This window comes from Puma concolor, chromosome F2 (genome assembly GCF_028749965.1).
Source record: "Puma concolor isolate L17-30 chromosome F2, mPumCon1.1.hap2, whole genome shotgun sequence".
Classification (NCBI taxonomy): domain Eukaryota; kingdom Metazoa; phylum Chordata; class Mammalia; order Carnivora; family Felidae; genus Puma; species Puma concolor.
The window spans coordinates 21,007,138-21,028,701 of NC_141684.1; the positions used below are offsets into that span (position 1 = coordinate 21,007,138).

At 43.9% G+C, this 21,564-nt stretch overlaps 1 protein-coding gene and 1 long non-coding RNA gene across 7 annotated transcripts in view; one reads left to right on the forward strand and one right to left on the reverse strand.

Annotated features, from left to right (window-relative positions):
• LOC147571878 (uncharacterized) overlaps positions 1 to 6,320 on the reverse strand; it is a 256,853-nt gene extending 250,533 nt beyond the window's left edge. For all 5 annotated transcript variants that reach the window (XR_015247017.1, XR_015247021.1, XR_015247020.1 and 2 more), the window contains exon 1: positions 6,010 to 6,320. This is a non-coding gene — a long non-coding RNA (uncharacterized LOC147571878). The remainder of the gene's footprint in view (positions 1 to 6,009) is intronic.
• The window catches only part of SAMD12 (sterile alpha motif domain containing 12), a 389,558-nt gene continuing 374,286 nt past the window's right edge, over positions 6,293 to 21,564 (forward strand). Inside the window, exon 1 of one of the 2 annotated variants that reach the window (XM_086695947.1) lies at positions 6,293 to 6,462. In XM_086695947.1, the coding sequence (XP_086552073.1) occupies positions 6,450 to 6,462 (13 nt within the window). In that variant the 5' untranslated portion in view covers positions 6,293 to 6,449. Of the gene's footprint in view, positions 6,463 to 7,261; positions 7,414 to 21,564 lie in introns of those variants that run through there. The other variant, XM_086695946.1, reaches the window with a different exon arrangement.

A 21,564-nucleotide genomic window follows, 5' to 3' on the forward strand; every position in this document is an offset into this window, starting at 1 on the left:
TTGCCCTCTTGTTCCTCTGCCGTTACTATGAGAATAACGGTCCCTCCAGTAGCCACTGCCCCTCCGGCCTGAGGTAGAGCTACCCCAACCTGTCCTCAAACTGCAGCGAGAAGTACAGCTACCCCAGCCTCCTCACTTGGCAACGAAGCCAAGCCTAAAGCAACAGAAATCTTCCCATCCTGCACCCCCAACCCCCTAAAAAAAACCCTTGCCTGGATCTGGGTTCTAGACATTGTTCTACCATGGTGCAACCTGGGCATGCTCTTTCTCTGCCCTGACTCTGAAATGAGAAGGCTCAGATTAATTTGTCTCTAAGTCAGTTTTGAATTGATCCCAGGTGTAGAAATGCCTACTTCTTCCAGCATGGACCATCACAACAAACAAAAACAAAACATTAACTTGAAGTTTCACTGGGGAGAATGTAGACCCAATCATGACCAGGTAGTTTATTCATGTAAGCAAACCAGAGTCCATCCCTGTCCTCTTGGAGCCAGGGGAAGTGCTTATGTTATTTAAACGAAACCCATGTCTGACTCCTCCAGCAGGGTAGCAGAGGGAACGGAGAGGAAGCCCACATTCAAAAGGCATGTTGCAAGACTCTATGACAAGACTCGGTGTCAGGTTAACAGAACATGTGACAGAGGGGAATGCCAAATATCTCTTCTTCCCGAGGCGGTTTTGTCTCTGTCCCTTTAACAAGAGTGCTCAATAGAAGCTTCCAATTAGAATCTCCTGAAATACTTAAAAAACTTGAAAAAAGAAAAAAAAAATGCTGGTGGTGAGAGTCCTACCTCCAGAGATTCTGATTTCCTTTATGAGCATTAAAATCATTTTTTTAAACTGTCCCCACCAACAAAAACAGGTCCCATATAACTCTCTGCTGTGTACAGGATGCATCCTGTATTAGTTTCTATTGCTGCATAACAAACAGATTAACAGACAGAAAATAAGCATATTTAGGGGCACCTGCGTGGCTCAGTTGGGTAAGTGTCCGACTCTTGGCTTTGGCTCAGGTCATGATTTCACGGGTTTGTGGGTTCAAGCCCCACATTGGGCTCCATGCTGACAGTGTGGACCCTGCTTGGGATTCTCATTTCTCATGCTCCCTCTCTCTCTGCCCCTCCCCTGATCACTCTCTCTTTCTCTCAAAAAAAAAAAAAAGGAAGTACATTTAGCAGCTTAAAACAATATTGATTTACTAGCTCACAGTTCTGTAGCTAAGAGGGATGTGTGGGCTCACTTGTGTTCTATGTTCGGGTTTTACAAGACCTGAGTCAAAGTGTCAGGTGGGTTGAATGCTTATCTGAAGTCTCTGGGGAAGAATCCATTTCCAGGCTCGTTCAAGTTGTTAGCAGAATCCAGTTCCTTGTACCTATAGGACTGAGGCCCTTTTTTCCTTGCCGCTGTCTGCCAGGGACCACTTATATCCCTACTCACACGCCTCTCTCTTCAAAGGAGTAACCTATGTGTTGAGTCTTCTTCATGCCTAGAATCTCTTTGAGTTCCTCTTCTGCCCTCCTCTTTTGCTACCAGTTAGAGAAAATGCTTTCTTTTTTATTTTTATTTTGTAACGTTTATTTTTGAGACAGAGAGAGACAGAGCATGAACGGGGAAGGGTCAGAGAGAGGGAGACACAGAATCTGAACAGGATCCAGGCTCTGAGCTGTCAGCACAGACCCCGATGTGGGGCTCGAACTCACGGACCACGAAATCATGACCTGAGCCGAAGTCAGCCGCTTAACCGACTGAGCCACCCAGGCGCCCCGAGAAAATGCTTTCTTGATTGACTATATTAGGCCCACTTGGATAGTCTTCTACTTTTAAAGTCAACTGTGTCTTTTAACATAACACAATCACAGGAGGAAAGACTCGTCACATACACGAGTTCAGGGGATAATGGTATGGAATCTTAAGGGCCATTTCTAGAAATTCAGCCTGCCATATATTACAAACATCTAGACAAGGACCTAGTACTTAGTAGGTCCTCAAAACATAACTTATTAAATGGAATGGAATCAACCCCCATTTTACTGTGGCAAAGAAAGAGAAGGCATGGATAATCAGAGTGGCTGATGAATGGGTCATTTATCACGTTTAACTGAATCTAAGCATACATTACTTATCAATTTTCACTGGAGTATCTCTCACACACATACACACTTCACAAATCAGATACATATGGCTTAATACCTTTCACAAACATTATACACATGTCTAAACAGCGGACAGTTGAAGAATCACAATACCCCAGCATTCCAGATGCCCTCATGGGCCTTCCTTCCAGTTACTAACCATTCCCTGCTCTTATACTCCCCCCCACACACACTTAGGGAACCACTACCCTGACTTCTAATGCCATAGATTTTGTCCAGTTTTTGAATTTTACATAAAATGGAATCACACAAATGTACTTCTTTTCGTCTGGCTTTTTTAGTTCAGCATCTTACCTGTGTGTTGTGGTAGGAAGGCTCTAAGATGACTCCCAATGATCCAATCTCCTGATATTTATGGCTTCCCCTTGAGTAACTTACATCTAACCAATAGATGACAACATGGCAACATTGAGGGGATGGGACTTCTATGATTAAGTAACAAAAGGTTGTGACTTTAATTTTGTTAGCAAACTCTATTTTCCTTTCTTAGCTTGTGTGTTTCAATGAAGCAGCCTGCCGTGTTGGAAAGGCTCTTGTGGCAAAGTACTAAGGGCGGCCTCTGGCCAACAGCCAGCAAAGAACTGAAGCCTTCCATCCAACAGCCTGTGAGGAAGTGAGTTCCACCAACGACCATGTGAACTTGGAAGCTTAAGCTTCCCAAGTTGACCTTCAGCTTTGGCCCAGGCAACACCTTGATTGCAACCTGTAAGAGACCATGAAATGGGACACCTCGGTGGCTCAGTTGGTTAAGTATCCGACTCTTGGTTTTGGCTAGGTTAAAGCTGACTCTTGGTTTTGGCTAGTATCCTCCCTGGCTTGCATGGGTGTGCTCTTTCTCTCTCCCTCTATCTCAAAAAATTAAAACAAAACAAAAAACCGTGAAGCAGAAATTCCAGCTTAGCTATGCCCAAATCTCTTTCTCACAGAAACTGAGGTAATAAAAGGGTGTTATTATAAGCCACTCAATTTTGCAGTGATTTGTCACCAGCAATAGACACCTAATGCATGTGGTTTATCTTTGTTGTTGTACGCAGTTGTAATTCATTCATTTCCATTACTTTATTGTAGAATTTGCTAAAACTTTTTTTCTGTAAGGGATAGGAAATATTTTAAGTTTAACAGGCCAAAAAGCAAAACTGAAGTTATTATGTAGGTACTTCTATATAATTTTCACAAGTGACAAGATATTCTTCTTTTTCCCCCAACCATTTAAACATGTAAAATCCAAACTTAGCTCATGAACAAGACAGAGATAGGCAGCAGGCCATATTTGGTCCATGGGGCATGGTCTGCTCACCTGCAGGACAGGTTGGTTTGTTTACACCACAGCTCATTTATCTAGTGTTGATTAACATCTGGGCTGTTTCCAGTTTGTAGCTATTACAAATAATATAGCCATGAACATTCCTGTATATGTCTTTTGGAGATGTGTATGCATATCTGTCTGCTATACACCTATAAGAGGAACTACTGGGTCACAGGATAAGCGTATATTTGACTTAATAAGCCAAATGGTTTTCCAAAGTGGTTGCACCAATTTGCACAACAACAGCAGTATTTATGAGTTCTTACTGCCTCACAGTCTTGCCAAGAGTTGGTATTTTCTGTCTTTTCCTTTTGGCCATTCTAGTGGGAATTGTTTCCCCCTACCCCCCCAGATGATCAACCAGAATTGAAAACCCCAGGTTAACTTCTGCTTGTCCTTCATTAGGTTGAACAATATGATACTGCTCTATTTCTAGGTTAAAAAAAAAAAAAAGAATTCAGTATTGGGTATTTTTTATTGGTTAAATTAATACTTCCTTCACATCTTATACTAAAAGTGAAACTTAAACAAGAATGCACATCAATTGAGAAAGGTCTTAAATATTTGAGTTGAAATAAAGTTTTTAAATTAAAAATGGATTTCAGTGACTCTTATTTATTTTTTAATGCTTATTTATTTTTGAGAGAGAAAGAGAGACAGGGTGCAAGTGAGGGAAGGGCAGAGAGGGAGGGAGACATGGAATCTGAAGCAGGCTCCAGGCTCTGTCAGCATAGAGCCCGAAGGGGGGCTTGAACTCACAAACCTTGAGATCATGACCTGAGCCGAAGTCGGAAGCTCAACCGACTGAGCCACCCAGGTGCTCCCAGGGACTTTTACATTTTAGTATCGCCCAGATCCTTAAAAGCTTAAAAACAGACCAATGATTTTCACCTTCACTGCACATAGAATCACCTGTGGGTTTTTAAAACTTAATTGTCCCTATACAAACACTCAGAAATCCAGATTCTGTGAGATTAACTTGAAGCTTTAAAATGTGTGCTTGGAAAAGACTGGTGCACAGACAAGGTCAAGAACCACTGATATTGCCTGCCCATTGGGTTTTTTTTTCCCAAACATTCTAAGGAAAAACTTAATGCTTTGGTGATGTTACATACATGAAAGGGGAGAGAAACACCCAGATTTCACTTCCATCCATATATTTTTTTAAGTAATCTCTACACCCAACATGGAGTTCAAACTTACAACCCTGAGATCAAGGGTTGTGTGCTCCACCAACTGAGCCATCCAGGTGCCCCTTGTTCCTCCCAGATTTTAAAATGCTTGGTTGCATATTAAGTTGGAAAAATGATTTTACCAATGGCAAATACCCACTGTGTCTCACTGAAAAGGTCTCTGGCTACCGCACCAAAGATGGAAATCTTGGGTTTGATTTGCACACAGCTCTACGGACTCACAGTTAAAGTATCACCAACGGCATTTAATGGTTACACACAGGTATTCTAAAAGTACCCAGACACAGGGGGAGGGGAAAATAAAAGGAAAAAAAAAAAAAGGACCCAGACACAGTCATATTACCAGATAGCAGGACTAGGCACATACTTCATGACCAGAAAAGCAGGTGTGCATGTACACCCTCAGAAACAAAATTATTTAAAAAAAATTTATGACCAAGACAAAATCTAACTAGTCATCTTTTGGGAAGAATCAAATCTTTATACTTCCTTATTTTCCAGAGTAGTTTTTAGATAGATAGGGATAGTGATATATCTAACGATATAGAACCATTGCAACTTTCAAGCTCAAGACCTTTAAAAGTCTTACTGCAGTCCTGAATCAGATTTTTTCCGCAGGACCCTTCCCTTATCTCTACCAGCCATAACTGCATCTACATTTCTACATGCAAGAAAAAGAAAAGAAAAAAGAAAAGAAAAGAAAAGAAAAGAGAAAAGAAAAGAAAAGAACAGAAAAGAAAAGAAAAGAGCCTGGGAACGTCATTTTTATCAGTATTTACCAGCTCTGGAATTCTATTGCCCTCCACATGCTTCTTTCCCCTGTCTGCTTATAGCAACCCAACACCTGGAGTTAGGACACAGGGTCAGAAGTTGAAAGGACACTAATTCTTAGGCGCTGTTAATTATTAGGCCCTACCACAGACTGTCAACTGGCTTCCAGGCCAAACAAGCTGAAAGCCTCCTAGTTGGGAAGCAAGACAGCCTTCCATCATCTGACATCCTCAGGTGGGATTTGGTTCTCAATAACCCCTTGAGGCTGATGCCTGTTCAGTGTTTTCAAGCCATCCCCCACTCCGTTTTAAGTGTTTATACACCTGTACAACTTGGAGGATTAGACGACGGCTACGTCACCTGGCGGTTTTCTCCAGAATCCCGCGTAATCCAGGGCGCAGAGGAACAAGTTTGAACCGCACCCGGGCAGCGGCTCTCTGGCCCAGGCGGGAACCACTGCCAGCCGGAGCTCTGCTCCCCTTACTAAATGACTGGCCAAGCACGCCGGCGAACAGGCCCAGAAGATTCCACCACAGACCCAGCTACCCCCTGCCCTCCGCACGACCCTTGCCTGCCAGGTGCTTACCCACTTCCAATTGTCCGCGAAGAGCTCAATTTCGGGTCTCTATTCAGCGCCGAACGAAACCCAGCGCACGGCATCCTGGGAAATGTAGTCCTCGCCACGTCCGGGGGTCGATGGCTCTGCCCGCGAGACGCCCCCCAGGAGGGATTATTCTGCCTAGGCGGGCTGAGGCCGGAGCTGCCGTCTGAGTGTGGAGACGGAGCAGTTCCCCGCGGAGGATTCGGGGTGCTCTCGCGGGTCGGAGGGAAGTGAGAGAACTACACTTCCCGGGCCGCCCTGCGCCGAGCCAAGCCGGCAGCCTCGCTTTGCGTGACCGCGGCAGGTTGGTCCTGGAGCAGATGAGCGCAGAATATTTAGGCGAAAGCGCGAGGAGGGGGGAGCGCGGGGCAGGAGGAGTACCTCGGCCGAGAAAATTATGCATGCGTTAGGGAAGCTCTAGGAGAATGGCTGTGGAAGGTAAGGGACGCTTGGGCATTTTAAGCTCCCTCTTAACCCGCGCACCCCACTACACACATCCCTGATGAATCCTGGGGAACGTGGGGAGGAGAGGAAAGAGGGTGGTGGCGAGCGGGCCCTTTCCTCCTACACCTCTTGGCACTCACCTGAGTCCCGGAAGGCGAAGAGACGCTTTCTTCAGTTGCTTTAGAAAGACATGTAGGTGCGCAGGACTTTGGGGTTGGAGGCAAACAGTACCCCTGATGCGAAACGATGTGCTGGAAGTGGGAAAATCGGAGAGACGGGCATGAGGTCTCAGCTCCGAGGTGTCCCTTTCGCTGTCCCCTCTAACCGGGGCGGGCTGGGTGGCCGCAGGACTGGGAATGCCCATTTTGTAACACCCCCTCCCCCCACGTGGGAGAGGACCCCCGGCCGGGTGCGTCATCGGGAAGCATGGACTTCGATTGGGTCCAGGGCCCCTATCATGCGCACCCGACAGCGGTAGCAGCGGATGTACTCAGAGGGTGGAGGTGCCCCTACACCTGTCTCTGTTTATACCACCATCCCGGGGTTAGCAAAGTTTACAAAAAAGAAATGGAATCCGCCAGGAATAAAAAAGACTAGCCAGCCTCTTCCGTTGGGGTGAATCCGTTCCTTTGAAGATACCTTCCTCTTTTTCTAGTGTGATTTTGGCCTTTTGGCTTTGCGGTTGGAGCTCTACGATACTGCCTCTCCTGAACCTCCTGGTTGGAAGCAGGGACAGGAGGTTTGTGAGGGATCCCGAAGTTTTACTTCAGAATATCTTACCTTGGAACACAAGACTTTTTTGTGTGCAGGGTAATTTATGGGGAAATATACGTGGACCAGATGTGTTATGTCAAATTGGAGGTCAAAGTGTGCCTGAATGATAAAAATGCAATAATTATGGGACCGAAGTTACCTGCAGAGTTATGGTTCCTGAGTGTGCCTCAGGTAAGAGGGGAACTGGGGCAGGAAAATGAGGGCATGCCCGCCTACCGCATCTGGCTCCTTGCCAAGGGGAAATGAGCCCGTTCCTTGCAGGCTGGAGGCAAGAGGGAGCCACAAGGGCTTGCTTCCCTCACCCCTTCCTGCCCCAGGAGAGAACAATTGAACTACTCTGACTCCTGCTTTCATAATTATTTAACCACCTGAAGTGGCAACAACCCAGTTTCTGTGCTCAGCACGTTAACTCAAAAAACTATTGCCTTTGGGCTGAGGTTCAGAGTTTCCCAGTTGGCTACTTTTAGTTACCTATTTATTAATATACTCACATATATAGTTTCTATATTACATATATAGCATACATGGTTTTGAAAAAATAGCCAAAATAAGCTTCCTGTGCAAATATAATAATGTGAGAATCAGGCTTCGTGCATTGGTACAGTTGATGGTAAGTGAAACAAGGCTTCATATGAGTGAAAAAAGCTAACAGAGGATAAGGATCATCTTGAGCTTCAGGTCAAGGGTAAGTTGACCTGCTGGCACTCCTTCTGCCTCACCCTTCAGCTGACCTTGATTATCGTCTTTTTCTCTTCACTCTTCTGTGTTCCCAAGTGAGGGACACTCCCATGGTTGCCAGTCCACAGTGCATTTGAAAAGAATGTCCTGCTTGCTGTAAGAAGTATAAAATTAGTCATATTTCTTGTCTGATGGGTTATTATACCAGCAAAGGCAGACCTTGCAAAAACAAGGGCTTTGGAATGAAGTACACGTGGACTGCAGAGGCTTATTTTATTTTGTAGAGATTTATTGGTTCAAGTGCTTGTCTAGTAAACAGGAGATCCTGAGTTTGAATCACAATGAGGTTTCCACTTGAGGAATGAAGGAAGTAGTTTAAAGTTTGGCTGCAAATAGGATTCCTAGCTCAGTTTTTGCGAAGGCTGTTTGCTCAGCCTAGACTGGGCTCTTCCTGGCTGCTCTCACCTGATCTTTAAAGGCTCAGGGAAAACTTCACTTCCTCTGCGAACCTGACTCAGCCCTGCCTTCCAGCTCTTTGCCCTAGTCTATGGGAGGGGCTTCTGCACTGAGCTTCCCTAGTACCTGTGGTTACACCTATTTTAACATCTCCAAACTTAATCTCTCACTGGAGTATAAAACTAACCCCTTGGGGCTTGGGACCTTATATTCCCAGCCAGTAGCACAGTACCAGACCCTTAGTAGGTACTCAGTAAATGCTTTATGGAATGTATGGGAAATAAACTCATGGCCACTTTTGTAACTGACTCCATAAGTGTGCATGGGGCTTTCTTAGCCCAGGTGTCATAAAATCAAGGACTTTCTGAGAGATTTGAAGGTAGGAGAGACTCTTAAAGGAAGTTCCCCTCTCCTCAGTTTTTAGTCCTGATACTCAAAGAATCTGATAGAGCAGTCCTCATCCAGGGAGTCTTGAACTTCCTAGCTCATGGCTGGGATATATTGGGACTGTTGTTCCTATTTTTTGTCCATAGGCCAGGGATGCTGTATGTCCCTCAGTGCATGGCCATCCCATGCAAAGTTCACAACCCCAAACTAGGTAACAACCCATGTCCCTAAGTTCATTGAGAAACATTGATTGGGAGAAGGAATTTTGCCAGAGGAACTGGAATAGGAAATACAATATGTGTTACTTAACATCTGAACTTTAGTTTCTGAGTCTGGGAAAAAGGACACACTACTGTTTACTTCCTAGGAGAGTTGAGAGGATTTAATAAAGGAGAGGCCTTATAGGAAGGTACTTAGAACATAGATCCTTAGTAAATGTTTTTGTATTCCCATCCTTTAAAAAAAAAAAAAAGGTTTACTATTTGGCATGTTTTGTGTTCTGAATTTTCACTTATTCACATAAGTCTAATTAGCAAATTAGAAGGTGTTTTATTTTATCATGTGTAACCTGTTTGGTTAAGTAAGCTTGACCTTGTGTTAAATATAAAGTGTTAGAAGTATTAAAAGTGTTAAGAACAAATAGGGAGCTGATTCATTTTGTTGAACCTGTAGCCTTGAGTTTAAGATGATAAAGAGGTGTCCTATGTTTTATGGCCACCCTGGGTTGTGTTTTCTTCTCTGAATTTCATTACGACATCCTGTTTCTATTCCCTAGCCTGGTTGCGACCCATGCCTTGCATTTATGGGCAATTGGGCAGCTTAGAGTTGTACCTTCCAGCCATAGAATGCATGGTCTGCATTCAGGTTGGGATTATATTTACATCCATTGTCTTTTTTGAAAAAAAAAAATTGTAGTAAATTACCCCAAATAGCTGGAAAAACTAGGGCCACCAGGGAGGAGGTAGCACGCAGAAACCACAAAGTAATCCATTCTCCATGGACAGACTGTATAGATGATTGTGTCCGTGAGGTGATGTTTTTAACAGAAATAGATTGCGTTATTATACAGGGAACAGAAAAAGTGGACTCATCATGGACAGTGTTTTATTCATCTCTGTAGTCCAAGGTTGGTGCCTGGCACTCAGAGGACTGCAGGAATTGTTCATGAATGGAGTAGAAATGCCCCGAAGCAAGCGAAGGGTATTCCTACTCTTTGTTCTCATTCCCTTTCCTGCTTGCTTCATCCTTAGAGCTGCATTTAAAAAAGTGAGTAGATAAACATTGTAGTGTTTCTATTCCAGATGTAATAGACTTGTCTCTCTTACGTGGCAGAAAAATGACTTGCAATATTCAGCACTTCACCTCCCTAAAGATTTCAAATGGAAAGTTATATGCTCTAAATGACATCTGTGTTAAGGAATCTGAATTTCCCATCCTCAATGAACAAACTGGCTATCAAATGGCCTCTAAGTCATTCAAGGTTCAGGTTCTGTAGTTTCTCTCCTGCAAAAGAGTAAAAACAAAAAACAAAACAAACAAACAAAAAAACACCTGCCCATGACCAAGGTATTGTAAGGATACATGACAGCAGCTGGAGGAGAGGGCAAAGGAGATAGTCAAACACTCCTAGCAAAGAGAAGCTGTTGTAAGTGATGGCTCTCTATCCTGCTATCCTGTTTGAATTCAGAACCAGGTCACAGACTCCCAACGGGAGATAAAAATGTCTTTATTACAGGACTCCTCGGGCTGGTTTGTTTGGCTATGGGTTGGATGATAAAGCAGACTTGCTGATCTTGCACCCAAGCAGGGAACTTACTCCTCATGGAGGTACCTGCCCCTGTAACAGCCTGAAGAGCCAGGAGAACGTGGGCTCCTGCAGCAGGCAGGTGGGACTCAAAGGGAACGAGAGAGAACAGAGCCACATATGCTTTGTTCCCTTTCATAGACGTGTGTCTATAGTTGTCTCCTTTCTGAAAAGAACCTGTGAGAGTGGAGAGAGACCAGAAGTGTCCGCGTGGATTTCCCCTCTTATGAAACCTGGAACAAGGAGGAAGATGGCCCTCCATTCTAACCCCCCCGACATTTTTCTAAGTGCATTTTCTTCTTGAGAACATTGTAATCACCTCTTGTACTTGGTGGTGCTTGTGCTGTCTGCAGGTGGGCCTGTCTTCAGCCTGGGCCATGGTAGACCCTTGGTGAATTTTGTTGAATGAGGGAAGACAACAAATTAGTGGGTAGGGTTATGGATGCTTCTGATTGCCCCAGTAGCTCCTTAGATCACAGAGGAGAACTCCCCTCTGTGTTCACCTACAGAGTAGGACTGTAGAAGCGGTAGGAGCATGTAGACTGGTTTCCATAAGCAGCTCTTCCCTGTGCATGGTGATGTTATTGTTCAACTAACTGCCTGATTCTCTTCCATTTCACTTATCCCCAAGGGTTTTTTTTTTTTTTTTTTTCCTTTTCCTTCTTTTTTTCCTTCTAAATTTATTTTGTTCTCTGGCCCAGAAGATTGGACTTTACCAGCAGCTTGTATTAATCACTTTTTTTTAAGACCTGGGAGTGGTGAATCGAAGCTCGTCATCAAAAATTCTTGTCTAGAGTGTGAGAAGTGGGGCCTCAAACCCTGCCACTGTGCTTGCCGAGGCTGGTTCCTGCCACTCCTGTCACTTCTTTGGGACCTCTCAGCCAGTTCAGACAGGGTGTCAGTTTAATCCTATTCTTGCCTGGCCTGGCCTGGCCCTTTCCTTCTCCTGTCTTGCTGTACTCCGGAGCCAGAAGAAACGAGGGCTGGTGTTCATAGGGGGAGATCATGTAGAACGTTGTTGCCGTGTTCTGTTACGCTGAGTCACGGTAGATACTGTGGTGACCTACCGGAGGGGCAGCCCGGGGTCTGAAGCTGGTGCTTGAACTCTAGGGAGTGTCACGTGTTGTGCCTTTAACTAGGAGAAAGGTAGGGAATTGCAAACTCCTTGGCATTGTAGAGGTTTTGCATTTTCTGTGTGCAGGGAACTTGACTAAATGGGGGAGGAGTCAATAAAGAAGGGAGCTTAGCCTGTTCTGTACCCGCCCCCATCATCCCTTTGCTGAAGGGAGACAAGAAGCAGATGAGGTGGAATGATAGAAGTGCTAATAAGTAAAAGCACAAACAACGTGATGTGGGAGGTCTGAGAACAAATGGAGCATCTAGTTCTGAACTGGATGGGATAGCCTTGCCAGAGGAGTAGCATCAAGCGAGCTTTGGACCAGGATATTGATGGCTGGGGAATGGGGGGAAAGGCATAAAACAGGGGTGTGTGTAGAGTATGTTCCACCTAATGGATCCCCACCCCCACCCCCCAAGGTCCTGGTGTTGTGCTTGTTTAGCCCTTTATGGACAGGAAAGTGAATGAGGATGCTCCTGAGTCCTATCTGGTTATTACTTTTTCTGTGGGCTCTATTAGCTGCTTGGCCAAACCTTCAGCACTCCCCACAGCCCAGTCGGATCTTGGGTATGGTCTTTTTGAAACCACAGGAGCAAGCGAGGAAAGCTGCTGTCTTGTAAATCGAGCTGATTTCTCCCCAATTTGCTGAAGTGGAATGTAGCGGTGCTCCCAGCTCTGAGCTGGCTCATGAGAGCAGCATTGGCTATATTTAGTCTGGTTTGTCTAAAGTGTGGGTGCAAGAAGCTGCTTGCACAGCTTGCCTCCCCGAGTGAAGAGCATGAAGGGGTGGCAGCTGTTGGGTGCCAGGGGCAGCTGCCTCATTGCCTTCAGACTTTTTCCAAGGGCACTGAGGCTGGGAGGAGCCAGCTGCCAAGTTCAGTTCCTTTGCTCCTTGGCTGCCCTTGTTGCTATGCTTATATGGTATTCTGTCCAGGAAATCCCAAGTCTTCAGTGATTTGACAGATGTGTATAGACTAATAATGGGGTGTGAAATCTCAGAGATCCAGCTAACCTGGAGAGCTGGGGGCAGAATGGCCCCAGACTGTGAGGGCTGTTGCTGTCTTTAAATGTACAAGCTCCACAGCTAGACGGGGTGTGAACCCCAACTCTGCCGAAGACTTGCTGTGTGCACCTGGGCAATTTACTGAATAGTTCTGAGACTCCTTGTTTAGCAAATGAGAGTATTAATAGTAATGACCTCATAGGTATGTTGAGAAACTTAAGTTAGTATCAGTAAAGCTCTTAGGACCCATTCTGGTCATTGCTCAATAAACAGTAAATGTTAGACAACATGATGGCAATGATGTCTCCTTCCTGCCACACTTAAGAAAGCGTCTAACCCATCTTTATGGCCTTGTAATATACTGTCATATATAATAGGTGCTCAGTGAAGGAATGTAGGTTCTCAGAGTTGGGATAAAACCAACCAAATGTGATTGGTAAAATATGAGTCATCTTTGCTTTTAAATGTATTAGTTGATTATCTGATTCCCTGCAGTTATGAGGCAACAGAGGGGAGTAAAAGTTTTCATAACAGGTGTATATTCACTTAAGTCTCATCACTTAATGATATTTCCCCACCCAAAATTTACTTGCCACTTAATACACACTGTTTCATTGGCTGGGCTCTCTAATGGTCTGATAATAACTCAGCCATACAATACATAAATTGATTGCAAAGACAAATTTCAGATCTTGCCAAAGAAGAAAAATTTCAAGCACTCTATGAAATTGGCATTGGACAACGGATGTTATCATACGGCTGTGACCCAGAGAAGATCTGGCTAAGTTAGGCCAGATAACTGTTAAAGAGGACAATAATCAACCTAAGATGGTGATTTGATAGTCACCAAAGAAACATATTAGGATCATCTAAGGATTATAAAGTCTTTGTCAAAAATTGTTGCCCTAATATATTTTGGGGGAGAAAGATCTATGTAAACAGACTGTTTAAGAGTCAGATGTGAAATGAGAAAGGTTTTGTCCTGCTGATCTAAATCTTACAGAAGTTACATAACAAAAAATGGATTATTTTGGTCTAAGAACACATATTTACAATTATCTAAATTTGGTTAAATACAAGTTCTTAGTTTCTCCGTCTCAGATGAAGTATCATTTAAACTGTTTCAGTGTTCTTTTTGTGTTAGTATGTTAAATTTAAAATTTAGGTATCCTTTATATATCATAAAATGTATCTTTTGTGCCTCTTAGAGTTTTGACAAATATATTCAGTCTTACCACCATGCAATCAAGTTCAGTTGCTACACCCCAAAAAGTTTCCTTTTGCCTCTTTGTAATTACCTTTCACCCATAGCCCCTGACAACCACTGCTCTGAATTCTGCTCTCACACTCTGGTCTTTTTCAGAATGTCCTGTAAATGACACATTCTGTTGCCATTTGAGTCTGGCTGCTTTCATTTTAGTGTAATGCACTTGAGATTCACCCATGTTGTTACATGTATCCATTCAGTCCTTTTTATTGCTGAGTAGTAGTCGACTGAGTGGACATACCACTATTTATCCATTCACCAATTGAAGTACATTGGGTTGTTTTCAGTTTTTGGTAGATGTGAATAACCACTATAAATAGTTGCCTATAAGTTTTTTGTGTGAACAGAAGTTTCTCTTGTATAAATAAGTAGGAGTGAGGTTTTTGAGTCCTATAGTAAATGTGTTTTAATTTTACAAGAAACTGTCAAACCGTTCTTTAGAGTTACTATGCCCCACACATAGTGCTGTGCCAAATTTTCCTCAATTTGGATTTTCTTTTAAGTTTTGATTTTTATTTGTTTTGAGAGAGCGAGAGGCAGAGCACATGAGTGAGAAAGAGCACGAGAGAGCGCCCCAGGCAGACTCCACTCTGCCAGTGCACAGCCTGATGTGGGGCTCAATCCCAGGAACCTGGAGATAGGGATCTGAGCAGAAACTAAGAGTTTCAGAAGCTCTATCAACTGAGCCACCCTGGCACCCCTGGATTTTCTCTATTAACAAATCTTCTGATAATGAGGGTCTCACAGAAATAAGATAATAATTTTAATGGGTAGAATGTAGGCATTTGGATGGAATTAGGGGGAAGTAACTTTCCAGAGGTGGGCTCTTGGGGCCGCATTATACAAGAGTGTGCCATATGGCTATGGCAAATATACACCCTTGGTTTCCAGGTTAGTCCAGATCCCGAGGATGAAGATAGCCTAAAAATGCCACTGGTTTTGCATCCAAAAGAAAGCTGTTAACAAATTCTTGTGTTACTTTCTATAAAGGGACTTGTATCAAGCTCTGGATACTGAGTCATTGTTGTCAAATAAGGAAAGCGGCCCAGATTAGGAAAGGCTTACCTTGGAGAACGATAGGCAAGAGCCTGTGGACAGAAAAGGGAAGACCATGTGGGAGGCCACAGAAGAGCTTAACTGGAGTGGGGAACAAACTTCCTTGTCCTTGAAAGGAGTTGGCCTTATTTGCCAAGGGGAGTCCTGACCTGTTTTGTGAAGCCTAAGAAAAAGCCGTTTCTAGTGTGACTTAAATTGTGAGGATGCCTGGGCCAGGGGCTTGTTTGTGGCTTTGGGCCATTCCGATCCCGAATTGGCTCTTCAGTGAGCTGTTCGTTTATAGAGAGGGAGCAGTGCTTTCTCTTGCTAGGAGCACATTTTACTCAGCTGCAGTCTGGATATAGGGCCCAAGGGCAGAGTTGTTTCCAAGTACAAACAATCGTCTTGGAGGTATAATTTGGACAGTAACACACTAGGGCTTCCAGGATTTTCCACTGTCTGTGTGACTGTGGCATAGAATACTTGAATCTGGGATTGCTACAGAATTCCTAGATGCATGGTTGCCTTAACTGTTGTGTGAGGTTGTAAAATGTTTGCTCAGGGTTTCTTTTTAAAAAATTTTAAGAATGTACCTGTGCATTACATGGAGGTGGATATGCTGTTAACCAGACTTCGGTAGATGTACTTTGCACTTTTGTCTCGAGGTTGCGATTGCCCCCTTGATGACCAGTGATGTATATTCAGGTATAGGAGAGTTCAACCAGTCACCAAGAAGTGGAGCTGGGGCGTGCCAGCTCCTGGCTTTGGCTCAATCAGTAGATGTGTATCAGGGCCTTGTGATGCCTGAGCTCTTGCTTTCTCTTTCTGTTTTCTGATTTTTTTTTCTGTAAAAAAACAAAAAAAAAAAAACAAAAAAAACCAAAAAAAAAACAAAAAACACTTTTTTTACATGGTGGTCCTTTAATAAATACTTCTGCGTGGATAAACTGGGATTGATATTTTGTATTGGAGTCATCTAGGAAGTTTGTGGGGGTACAGCATTTACCTCTGTAGCCTAGAATTGGAATATTTTTCATTTTATACTCACAAATCTTAAGCACTTGCTAATAGGAAGTAATAGGTTCCTAATAGGTTGGGTAAGTCTAGGAAAAGCAGGTGTGCTGGAGACTGAACTCTAAGTCTTTCCTTGATGATGAGATTCTCCTGGGACACTTAATGACACCCACATTCCTAATCCCCTCCTTTGGGTGTATTGTTGTTTTGGTAAATCAGAAGTGGGGCCCTGACTATAACATGTTCCCTGAGTCATTCTCAATAAGCAAATTCGGAAGACACTGATATAGGGGCAGGATTCTTAATCTCAGGTCCTGAGAGGAGATCCTTAACCCCTTTACAACTGTATGCACAATTTGTAGATGGACATAATGTGTATTTTTCACTGGGGAGAAAAAAAACTGGGGTTTACATTCTGTTCTTAGAGAGGCTAGGGATGAGTCATAAGAGCCTTATGAGAACATGCATTTGACTTTTTCTTCTGCTACATCTCCAGTGCCTACAACTGTGTCTGACCCAATGAAGGCATACAATTATTTATTGAGACAACAAGAGAACTAATGTTATTTTGTGCCTACTTTCAGCCAGGTTCTTGGTGTCCGTTCTAAACATTAGTTTTCATAATGCAGTGGGATAGGTGGTTTCCCCTTCCAATAGTTGAGGGAATTTAGGTCCAGAGAAGATGTGAGATCTCCCTGAGGCCACACAGCTCATTTGTGGTGGAACCAGGCTTAGTTGCCAAATTTGCCATATTCCAGAGTCCTTACTGTACTATGTTCCTTTTCTGGTTTTGTACCAGTTCAGGAGGTGGGCTCTAGTTTAATAGCTCTCTCATGGAAATGTTGGTAATTTAAGAAAAAAAAATTTACATTAAAATACAACATTGCTTATTTGGGCTCTACAATAGAAAAAACTCTTTAAGGTTTTTGGATCAGATCTGTAATAAGGTGCTTGTCTTGATTTTGCTTTGTAGAGTATTGCTTCTTTCCTTCTAGGGAGCCCCAGGTCTTCAGGCATTTGTTGATGCTGTTGCTGCTGCTTTCCCATGCTGCCTTGCAAGTTCACTTGCATGCCCAGCACAAATTAGTGTAAATCTGTGTATCTGTGATAGGCTCAGCACTGTGAATGGCACTGGGCAATATACCAGAATCTAAGGCTGTGGACCTTCCCATCCCGGGGCTTATTGTCAGGCCAGAGGTTCAAGAATTGTGTTGTAAATGTATCCCAGTTAAAAAAAAAAAAAAAAAAAAAAGGTTCAGACATAGGCAGGACATGTAGGCAGGGTAGTCTGTGTGGGGGCTCTGCTCTCTCAATCAGGAGCTACCCTGCCCACGGCAATGACCCACCCATTGCCCTGGACTCCCCAGGAAAAGTCTTTTTCTATTTTAAAGAGTGAAGGGGCACCTGGGTGGCTCAGTCAGTTAAGCATCTGACTCTTGATTTCAGCTCAGGTCATGATTGTGTGGTTTGTGAGTTTGAGCCCCAAGTTCCACTCTATGCTGACAGCATGGAGCCTGCTTGGTGTTCTCTCTTTCCCCCTTTCTTCCACTCCTCCACTTGCTTGCAGGCTCTCTCAAAATAAACATTAAAAAAAAAAAAAAAAGTGAATTAACTGCTGCAGAAAGCTTGGTCCTAACCTGGAGAAACTGAAAAACCAAGCAAGCTGAAGTATTAAGAGAAAAGAAAGGAATGGATGTGAGAAATATTTCACAGGGGGAAAGGAAGATAGGATTGGGGCTTGTTTCCTTGTAGGGTGTGGCAGACCCTTAATTGCTCCCAACTCTCCACTGCCAATAAAATACCAGTCCAAACTCCTTAGCAGCCAGAGCCCTTCCCAGAATGCTAAGGCCTTCCTGCTCTGGGCTGATTTCCCTCCCTTTCCCCTTCGGAGTCTACCCTGATAGTCAGTGGGGCCCAGCACTCAGTTGTTTGCTGGCTCGTGGCGCACCTTGAGGTTCCCCCCCCCCCCCCCGTCTTTGTGCTCTTCTCCCACCTCAAATGCCCTTTCTCCCACGGGTTCGTGTGATGTCCTTCTGCTCTCCTATGTCTACAGCAAAAGGATAGATGGGCGAGAGATGAAGATCTCTGTGTGTGGGAAGAGTGTGTCTGCCAGGCGAGGGCAGTGTTGAAGGGGTAGGATGAGGAAGCGGAAGGAGGCAGGAAGAAGCAGCCGTGGTAGCAGTGAGCCATTTTGGAATGGAGCATGTCAGCATCACCTGATGGTCAAAGACCACCAGCAAGGTATTAGCTGGGGAGAGTCCGTGAGTTTGGCAAGTAGAAAAATTACTCTGATGAAAAGCAAATCCATATTAAAATAATTCGAAGATTAAATGGATGATGACACTACCCTTGATACACATGTATTGAAGTGGAACGAAGGGAGAAGTTGTTATAGCAAGAGAGTGATCCAGGTTTAAAGAGTTGCACTGTTCTCACCATTGAGAAGATGTGGGAAGGAAGATGAAGGCCTTTACCTAGATGGGAAACCAGTTCAAAGGAAGCTTTTTTTTTTTCTTTAAGCTAGAAATATTTGAGAGAGTTTATAGATGGGGTGTGTGTGTGTGTGTCCGTCCATCCGTCTGTCCATCCATCCGTCCGTCCGTCCATCCATCCATCCATCCATCCACCCATCCCACTGGATAGGGAGATTTTGAAGATCCAAAGGATGGAAGGGAAAATAGATAGAAAGCAAGGACCATCACGAGTTTAGATGTAGAAGGTTTTTTTTTGTTTTGTTTTGTTTTTTCTGGAAGAGGTGAGTGGTGGGTGATGGGTGGTGCAGGTAAGGAGTGTTATTAATTAAGATATGTAATCTTCAAGAAATACCGGGGCGCCTGGGTGGCGCAGTCGGTTAAGCGTCCGACTTCAGCCAGGTCACGATCTCGTGGTCCGTGAGTTCGAGCCCCGCGTCAGGCTCTGGGCTGATGGCTCAGAGCCTGGAGCCTGTTTCTGATTCTGTGTCTCCCTCTCTCTCTGCCCCCCCCCCCCCCCCGTTCATGCTCTGTCTCTCTCTGTCCCAAAAATAAATAAACGTTGAAAAAAAAAAAAAGAAATACTAATACCTATACCGTGTGACCAGCACTGTCCTGCTTATATATTAACTCCTTAACCTTCCCATCAATCCTATGTGGGAGGTACCATTATCATCCCTATTTATAATTAACGAAAGGGGCACAGAGAGTTGAGTAACTTGTGCATGGTCACTCAACTGGTAATGGTCGAGCCAGAATTTGATAAAAACAGAAGATGTCTGTCCATTTTCCTAGTTAGGAAACACTGGGAATACTGGATTAAAACATTATCATCCTTAGAATTTTCTTTAAAAATAAGGGTCTTAAAGTATGACCTTTAAGCCTGGGTGGCTTCGTCGTTTGACTGACTCTTGATTTCGGTTCAGGTCATGATCCCAATGTCATGGGATTGAGCCCCACATTGGGCTCTGTGCTGGGCACAGAGCCTGCTTGGAATTCTCTGTCCCTCTGCCCCTCTCCCTGGCTTGCACGTGCGCAGTCTCTCTCAAAAGGATGACCTTTAATAACAGATCATTGACATTTTGTTAGTTTATTTTGTGATAATTGACTCCAGGTAGGTCAGGTGTGGAATAGGATTTCGGATTTCGAATTCACAGATGTTGGAGGAGGGTATCATTTTCAGAATGCAAGTCATTTCCTAGAGAGGTTAGGCCTTGGTGAGTGCCGGCCAGCCAGCTGGTGCCATGAGGGCACCCTGACCCTACAGGCTGGGTTTGGTGTTTCAGGAAAACTAATAGGGGTAATGTCAGAAAGGAAAAGCGAAAAAGGTACTGAAAATAAACTTGGCCAATTTCATAATTTTGCCAAGATAAGAACATGTTCCCTATTTCCTTCTATCTCCTGCCCCCTTCCTGCTTTTAAAGCTTTAAGATTTAGGTTTCCAGGGTGCTGATGCCATTGTCCCTGATTCTAATGGTAATGGTAGTGATTTTCTGGTTGATGCTTGGTCTATTGCCTGCTAAGTGCCTTTGTAGAGCCCCCAGGAAACTCTGCCTCCCTCTGACCTGCTTTGCCTGGCCAGAGTTTCTTAATTGAAACTCAATAGCTGGTAGCTTTTGGCACCCGTGTATTTGCTGGGGCTCACCCCAAAGCCATCATCATTGAAATCCTACCGCCTTGGCTTTACAGAGTACTTCGTGCTTTCCAAAATACAGTTTCTCATCTGAACCACAGCTGATCCATTGGCAGCTGGAACAGGGGCTCTTGTTCCCATTTCATAAAGAAGGATGTGAAGGTTCCCTTGTCCAAGGTCACATAACATATTAGTGACAGAGCTTAGATTAAGAACTTGGGGTCTTGAGTCTTTGATGGCTCTATTACTGCTGCCATGATTGAAGGGATGGCACAGGGCCTACTTTGAAGGGCTTTGCAAATGGGCTGTTCTAGAAGGGATCCAGAATTCTCTGAAATTATGGATGGAGGCAGCCAGAGTCAGGCCAGAGGTCATGTAGTTCTCTGGAAGCACCCAATCCTTGGCTCTGGTAGTGAGAAGCTAAATTCCTTTTTTCCCCCCTCCCATTATTTTGTTGATTTGCCATAACTAGATCTTCTAAATAGCTATATTAAAGTAATATTTAAACACTTTTTTCTAGGTGTGAAAATCTTTCATAGTCCCCACAGACAGAAAAAACCCCCACAAATAAGAAACTAGGAATAACAATAGCTAATGTTTACTAGGCACTCACTGATGGTAGCAGCTGGGGCTGCTCTCCAGCCAGTCTCCCTTGGTACAGCTATAGTGGCTGTTGATAGCCAATGACTTCTGATGGGTTGTGGTCTGGACCATACTGGTTGTTTATTTTGAATATCCTACCTGTTCACAACAATCCCATGCGATGGTTCTTAATATTCGTTTCCTACATGAAAAATGGAGGCCCAGAGAGATTAAATAATTGCCTTAAGGTCACCAGCTGGTAAATGATGGAGTAAGAATTCAGACCAAAGTTCAGATGACTTCAGTGCCCACTCTGTTGCCACTAAGAAAGCCAGTAGATCACCCCAGGGAAAGTTCATATTTCCTTCTGGGCTTTCTATAAGTAACTCACGATAGCTGGTGTAACCTGTCATTTTAGCAAATCTCAGCGGTTGGTTAGTTGATAAAATATAAATGCGTTTGTGTTTTTGCTTTGTTTTTTTGGTCATTGTGTATGGTAAGCCTAATGAACAATTTCATTCTCTGTAGATACAACATTTAATGAGGCCCAAGTTCCAGAAAGTATCCTCTCTGTCAGTTCTGTCCCTGTGACTTGATGGTGAATGTCAAAGTCACAGTCATAGAAAACCCCTATCTTGTGTAATAAAAAGATGGGGGTGGGATTCAAGGTGCACCATGAGCCAACAAACAACTGACTGCTGGGCAGATTCCAAAGGGGAAAGGGAAGGAAATCATCCCAGAGCAGGAAGGCCTTAGCATTCTGGGAAGGGCTCTAGCTGCTAAAGAGTTTGGACTGGTATTTTATTGGCAGTGGAGAGTTGGGAGCAATTAAGGGTCTGCCACACCCTATAAGGAAACAAGCCCCAATCCTGTCT